Here is an 8,032-nt window from a genome sequence, read left to right as displayed (position 1 = left end):
TATATTTCCACGACAAGATCAAGCTGTTTTTAGAATTCCGTACGTAAATCTAAGCAGATCAAGCGTATTTTAATGATTTATGAAACACAAATTGAGAGGTGTGTGTGTGTGGATAATTTTTACTATTGTGGATTATACTTTTGCGTTTGTTTATTTTTGATAGACCTCTAAGAATAAGAAGCTTCACACACGAATCCACATGGGGAAAACAGCGAAATATTTGTCAAAAAATTCCGTACGTAACTCCAAGCTTATCAAGCGTGTCCTTAGAATTCCGTACGTGAATCTAAGCAGATAAAGCTGTTTTTAGAATTCCGTACGTAAATCTAAGCAGATCAAGCGTATTTTTATGATTTATGAAACACAAATTGAGAGGTGTGTGTGTGTGTGTGTGTGTGTGTGTGTGTGGATCGTTTTTACGATTGTGGATTCTACTTTTGCGTTTGTTTATTTTTGATAGAAATCTAACCCCATATCGTTCTGTGTTTTCTTTTGGGAGGCCGGTGCATTACAGTAGTCAAGTCAGCTTGAAATAAAGGCATGGATCAGTTTTTCACCATCTTTTTTATTTATAAACGGCCGTACCATAGCTATGTTTCTAAGGTGGAAGAATGATGTTTTCGTCACCTTGTTGATGTGTGATTTAAAGCGTAGGTCTGAGTCTATTATAACACCAAGACTTGTAACTTCGGGTTTGATCCAACTAGACAGACTAGAATAATTAGACAGTCACAGTGACCAAGGGTGTGTTGCCTGTCCTCGTCACGTGAATGGGGGTGGCGTATGGTACATGAAGTTCTGGTCACTAAAGCCCGTTTCACTAATCCCACCCTCACCCCCCTCACCCCTCACCCTTCACCCACCCCAGGAAAATGAATACGCAGAAGACCAGCTCTACTACGGGAGGCCCTCGCCTCCACCTCAGTCAGCGGAAGATTCTTCATGACATGTGGTGGACACACACACACACACACACACACACACACACACACACACACACACACACACACACTGGCACTGCTAGCTCAATGGCTAGTGACGTCACTGGTGCGCCGGCTGTTGTGGAGGGGTGGGGGCATCCGCGGGGGGGCGGGGACGCTCTCTCATTGTCGGTACACAGTGTGAGAAGAGCATTTATGCAGGTGAACACCAGGAAGGCGGCTGGCCCAGATGGAATAACAGGACGCATACTCAAGTCCTGTGCTAACCAGCTAGCCCCTGTGTTCACCACCATATTTAATCGATCCCTGAAGGAGTCAGTGGTCCCTGCCTGCTTCAAGATGTCTACCATTATCCCGGTACCAAAGAAACCCTCCCCAGCAGGTCTCAATGACTACAGACCGGTGGCACTCACCTCTGTGGCCATGAAATGTTTCGAGAGGCTGGTCAAGGATCACATTTGTGCCTCCCTCCCCAGCGATATGGACCCGATGCAATTTGCATACAGGCCAAACAGGTCCACTGACGATGCGGTCTCCCAAGTACTGCACAGCACCCTCTCTCACCTGGACCGTCAGAAGGGGGGCTATGTGAGACTGTTGTTCATTGACTACAGCTCAGCGTTCAACACCATAGTCCCCACCAGACTGGTGGACAAGCTGATCGAGCTGGGTCTGAGCTCCGCTCTGAGCGCCTGGGTACTGGACTTTCTGAGTGAAAGACCCCAGGCGGTCAGGGTGGGGGGTCAGACCTCCAACACCATCACCCTGAGCATCGGGTCCCCCCAGGGCTGTGTTCTGAGCCCCCTGCTGTACTCACTATACACACATGACTGTGTGGCCAAGTTCAGCTCCAACTCCATAGTGAAGTTTGCAGACGACACGTGGTGGTGGGGCTGATCTCGGACAACGACGAGAAGGCCTACCGGGAGGAGGTTGAGGTACTGGAACGCTGGTGCCAGGACAACAGCCTGCTCCTGAACATTGGTAAAACCAAGGAGCTGATCGTGGATTATAGGAGAGGACAGCAGGAGACACACACACCACAGAGGATAAACGGGGCCACCGTGGACAGGGTGAGCAGCTTTAAGTACCTGGGGGTCCACATCTCAGAGGATCTGACATGGTCAACACACATAGACACAGTTGTAAAAAAAGGCGAAGCAGCGCCTCTACCACCTGAGACAGTTAAGGAAGTTCAGAGTATCAGGGAAGATACTCCAGTCCTGCCGAGCGTACCACGGGTATTGCACTACCTCCCCTGCAGGTTCTATACAACAAGAGGTGCAAATCCAGAGCCTGCAGAATAATGAAAGACCCTCACCACCCCAATAACAGCCTGTTCCAGCTGCTGAGGTCAGGCAGACGCCTGCGAACACCAGCTACTAGGACAGAGAGGCTTCGGCTCAGCTTCTTCCCCCAGGCCATCAGAGCCTTGAACAATGAACACTGAGGGTCACAGAACACTGAACCCTACACACACAAGCACACATTAGCACACACACGACACACACGCTGTGCACGCTCGCACACTAGCAGCCACTTTAACATGAGAAAGCACTCACTCATGCTGCACTCGCCCACACTTATGGCCACAAAGGAAAGGTCACTTTAAAAATAGAATAGTAACAGTGTATTGCACTACCAAGGGACCTAGCATGTCCTTCATGCTCTGTAAATAACTATGTACAAATACCGTGATGTCCCACTATGTTACCTGTTTATTGCACAATGTTGTCTATTGGATTCTATTATATGTTGTACTACTGTATTGCACATCATTGCGGGCAAGACCACCCGCATTTCATTGTATACTTGTATGCCGTGACAAATAAAACTCTTGACTTGACTTGACTTGACACACACACACACACACACACACACACACACACACACACACACACACACACACACACACACACACACACACACACACACACACACACACACACACACACACACACACACACACACACACACACACACACACACACACACACACACACACACACTCACACTCACACTCACATACTCATACACACATACCATGTGCCAGAAAAAGTGGTGGGATGGTTTTGGGGAGGGCGATTGTGGTGGTGGGGGTGGGGTGGGGTGGGGGGGGGGGCACACTAATTGGACTGAATTTCACAGAGTAACAAAAGAACAGGCTAGAAAATGCCAGCCCTGGTCAGTACAGGCCTGGCTTTGTTGCCTGTGTTTGTTCTCTTCTACTGCTGTGTTAACAGTTATCTTTTTTCCACTGTTGGCCTCTCTCTCTCTCTCTCTCTCTCTCTCTCTCTCTCTCTCTCTCTCTCTCTCTCTCTCTCTCTCTCTCTCTCTCTCTCTCTCTCTCTCTGTGTATCTCTCCGTGCGGTTCATGAAAGGCTTTTGGCTCGGCACGAAGGCACAGTCCGTTAACCCAACTGCTCTGAGCCGTGTGGCCCGGGGGCTAGAGCTCACTAGGACCTTCCCCCCCACACACACATACACACTCCCAAATCTCTCTCTCTCTCTCTCTCTCTCTCTCTCTCTCTCTCTCTCTCTCTCTCTCTCTCTCTCTCTCTCTCTCTCTCTCTCTCTCTCTCTCTTTTACACTCACTCACACACACACTACAGGACCAGCGAGGACGACCAGGATGAGCCCCAAACTGTCCGTGGAGCAGCACCCAGTCATTATCACCCTCAGTGTGGGAAGCTCTCATTGCCTCCTCGTCAACATCATGTCCCTCGGCGCTGATGAGCTCAGACCCCGGGCCAGAATTCTCTATTAACCACGACACACATCGTCCCGATAGGACCGGGAGATAGTCGAGATAGGATGATGGGGCATTTCCGGAATACGGAGGATGGAGGAGGTGGCGGTGGTGGTGGTGGGAACGTGGAGGGCTTGAGCACGGAGGAGTTGGAGTGCAAGATATGCTACTGCGCCTACAGCCTGGGGAGCCGCAGGCCCAAGGTGCTCGAATGCTGCCACCGCATGTGCGCCAAGTGCCTGGCCAAGATCCTGGACCTGGGCGAGTCGCCCCCAAACGCTGTGGTGTGCCCATTCTGCCGCTACGTCACCGGGCTGCCGGGGGAGGCGGTGAGCAGTCTGCCGGACGACTGGAACCTGGTGACGGCGTTGGCCCTGCAGAGCAGGAACCAGAGGAACCTCCACTACCACCACGAGGGCACCACGGAGCTGCTCCTCAGCCCCAGGCACCTGAGCTCGCTGCTGGGGAGCACTTCTGTGGTGTCCCCCTCCTCCTCCTCCTCCTCCTCCTCCTCCTCCTCCTCCTCCTCCTCCTCCTCCTCGATCACGACCGCCACCACCACCACGACAACCACCACCTACTCCTCCATCCGTGGCTCCCCCAACTTTGTGGTCATCACCATCATGGAGCCTCCTCCGCCGCCGCCGTCTTCCACCACCACCACCCAAGACCCTCATCGCCACCAGCTGTACCACCACCACAACTCTCACCCCCCAGGGGTGGCTTCAGCTCAGGGCAGGGACTACCGCTCGGCCAGTCTGGATTCCATGGCTTCCATCACACAGAGGTGGACCGTGTGGAACTGCGCGGCCCTCTTGTGCCAGACCTCGGCCCGGGCGCTCGTGTGGGTCCTGGGGCTGCTGTACTTCAGCTCACTGCCCATGGGGGTGTACCTGCTCATCATGCAGAAGACCACCCTGGGTGTGCTCCTGGTCAGCCTGGTCCCCGCCAGCCTGGTGATGATCATGGTGTATGGGTTCTGTCAGTGCATTTGCCATGAGTTCTGGGACTGCATGCCACCGTAGGGAAACAGAGCATCATCCAAAGATGGGGGAGATGCTTTTATTTAGTTTTTTTGCACACTTTGAGAAAGTAATTATTTTTTCCATTTTCTCTGATGGGGGATGGGATTTATCAAGTATTTTTCTAATCCTTTCTCCTTTTCTATCAATTCCCTCATCTCATGCAATCATTTGGAAGATTATGTGAGACGAGAGCCATAATTATTAATTAACAGATGTATTATTTACATCTCAAATCAAATCACAGTTTGGGATTTCTTTTAGGTGCTAAACAGGAATTGTGCTGCCAGGTAATGTAATTTGTTTATTGTTTTAGCTGAATAGTCATGATTTGTCTTAAACACAGAGGATTTAAACATACTAATAACAAATGGCACTGACACCAGTGCATAATATGTTATAAAACACGTTAAAAGTACGCAAGGAGAGTCAGCCATCTTAATGGACATATTCTTTGACCAAATCATAAGGAGTGCTAATTTATCATGGACAGAGAGGTGTGATTAATTAATTTCCACGATTAGTTGCAAGACTAGGACTCTTGTGAGAAATGCTTTCACTGTACTTTATCGTTTCCCAAGATAGAGAACATTCAAGACAATCTATGATTCTAACAGAATTCATTCAAATCCTCTCGTAGTTCTATAGCTCTCCTGGTTCTCCAAACTGCATTGAACAAACACTATGATAGAATGATCAACCAGTAACAGAGAAAAAGCAGACCTCACTCACACATCTCCCTTCAAATGAATAAATAGAACCATGTATTTGAGTCAAAACAGCACAAGTAAAAAATGTGTATGTTTTTCCATAATGAAAGTTTATTTTTAGTATATTAAGTGTGCTAAAAGTATATTTCTACCCATACTGTACTGTATGTACTTTTCTGAGAGTATACTTGCAATGTATTTTTGGTGCTTCTTATGTGCTTTCGTGTACTAATTCAAATCAAAGGACAGTATTAGTAGTTTAGTATGATGTGACATGTTTAGTATATTTAAGTGGTTTAAATTTAAGACAACTAAGACAACTTTAGTACACATTCTGAATACCTAAAAAGCATTCTAAAGTATACAAAGTAAATATACGTAGGTATATGTTTTTTGACGTAGGAGAAGCTTTAAGGAACACACCAATATCATGGGAAATGCGCTTACCGTGTTCTCCAGAGTCAGACAAGAAGATACCAATGTGTGTTCAGTAGAAAGCTATCTGGCTGCAACCTAGCCTAGCTTAGCAGAAATGAATGGAAGCAGATACGGACCATCTAGCCTAGCTGTTGACCAAAAACACCTGTCCTAGAGAGTTTTAAGCTAGGCTAGTGGTCTGTATCCGCTTTCATTAATTTGTGTTAAGCTAGGCTTTCTACTGAATGCACAGAGGAAATTGGTATCTATCTTCTCGTCTGACTCTGAAGAAGAGAACGTGCCTTTTCCATAATGTTGGTATGTTCCTTTAACTGCAAATTCATACGAATTCTGACATCTGCAAACGAAGGGCTTGCCCGTTTCAACTGGTATTGTTTGTTTTATCTATGTGCAGTCAATGTTGATGGGGGTGTCACAGGTGAAGAAGAAGTCTTTAATTGTCATGCAGATTAACACACACACGTGCAAGATGGGCGACCCACAGGAACACACACACACACATGCACTGAGTCGCAGATGAAATATCTCTCTGCACTTTTCCCATCCGGCCGTCCTTCCCCCCAAGGGCAACCGGGAGCAGACACGGACTGCCGTGTGGCCCGTGCCCGGGGACCAATCCAAGTGCTCCTGTCCATCTTTGTCAGGGACACGACAACGTTAGCGATCTGTTCTGCATGTTTTTCCATTGGGTTTATCTTATTGGGAGGGGAAACCCTTGCGAGCACGGGGAGAACATGCAAACTCCACACAGAAAGGCCCGGAAGATACGGCACCTGTACCTGGCAACGCGGCAACCTGGTCCCCAAGCGGGAATCGAGACCAGGAGGACCTGTGAGGCGACAGTGTTAACCACTACACCACCGTACCACCATGGAGGGCAAAGGTGGTGGTAATTTAGTCCCTCCCCCTGCTTTATGCTGGAACCCCCACCCCCACCACCACAAAAAGTCTGAATGAATAGGGTTTTGTCACATCCTGTAAGAGGTCTCTGGCAATGCCCCTGAGCATTGACCTACATTGATAGTTTGTAGACTAGAGTATTGCTTTATTTTGTCAGTGAGAACACCAACTTATAGGCACAGATCTCATAATACTGATTATGAAGGTTCTCTCATCACTGTTTCCCCATGTTCTGTATGTTTCTTCATCAATAAAATTAATGTCCTGCAATAAAAAGAGACCCTGTTGTTGTCAATGATACAATTATGAAACAATTGTGATTTTCAGAAGTGGAAAGAGTCAAGAAATATATTAGCCTACTCAGGTAAGTTTCTTCAGTGATATTTTACTCAACTCTCGTTATCTTATTTGTTATTTTACTGTCTAGAACCATTTTATTGTATATATCTTTTTTTCTATATATATTGTCTGGCATCGCGATTTGTCCATTTGCTTTTTATTAGCTATTTGTTATTTTACTGTATTAGTGTTTTGTCACGATGACCACCAACAGAGGATGTATGGTATGGTATGGTATGGTTTATTCTTAATCCCAGAGGGGAAACATGGTTTGCCAACAGAGCGAGTACAAATACACAAACAAGAAACAATAACATACAGTACAAGTTACATAACACAGTAAAAAGAAGAGAAGAAGAGAGCCTCTCAACACAGAGCTAGTGGTGATCATTAAAGAATTTAACCACAGCAGGAACAAAGGACCTTCTCAATCGCTCAGTAGAGCATCGAGGCATCAAAAAGCTATCACTAAGGCCCCGTTTAGACGGAAACGCTAGCAGGTGAATCCGCCTTTCGTTTATACGGAAACAGCGTTTTTACGGGGTGAAACCGCAAAAAAGTGAGACTACCTTCCAGGGTGGAATTCCTAGAAACGCAAAAGCTTTGCGCTCTCGTCTAAACTGTTAAACCGTATAAATCTGTTAAAACGATGACGAAAGGGTTGTCACGGCTCTGGTCGCGCGTACTGCTTACGTCACAGGTAGCAGCAGGTATGCGCCAGTAGCCGAGACGTAAACAAAGCAAGTATGTCTGACTATATCAACGGAGATCACCTGAAGGCTACATTGGCAGTACTTTTAACCCTTTCACTGCCACACGACAGAAGGTTAACCCTTTACTATCACACAACCGGCTGTCGTGTGGCAGTGAAAGGGTTAAATACACAAGAATCTGTCCCGCGGCGTGAGTGGACCCACTGTCTGTGAGTGGAC

At 47.4% G+C, this 8,032-nt stretch overlaps 1 protein-coding gene across 1 annotated transcript; it reads left to right on the top strand.

The window, feature by feature from the left end:
- Positions 1-3,759: 3,759 nt before the first annotated feature.
- On the top strand, positions 3,760-4,716 carry rnf182 (ring finger protein 182; the record flags this gene model as incomplete). Its single annotated transcript, XM_084327768.1, has 1 exon — positions 3,760-4,716. One exon carries the CDS (start codon positions 3,760-3,762, stop codon positions 4,714-4,716), a length of 957 nt encoding a protein of 318 aa, XP_084183894.1.
- Between the last annotated feature and the right edge of the window lie 3,316 nt (positions 4,717-8,032).

Source organism: Notolepis coatsorum, assembly GCF_963971535.1.
Source record: "Notolepis coatsorum genome assembly, chromosome: 13".
NCBI classification, from domain to species: Eukaryota; Metazoa; Chordata; class Actinopteri; order Aulopiformes; family Paralepididae; genus Notolepis; species Notolepis coatsorum.
This window is presented reverse-complemented; position numbering and strand designations above follow the sequence as displayed.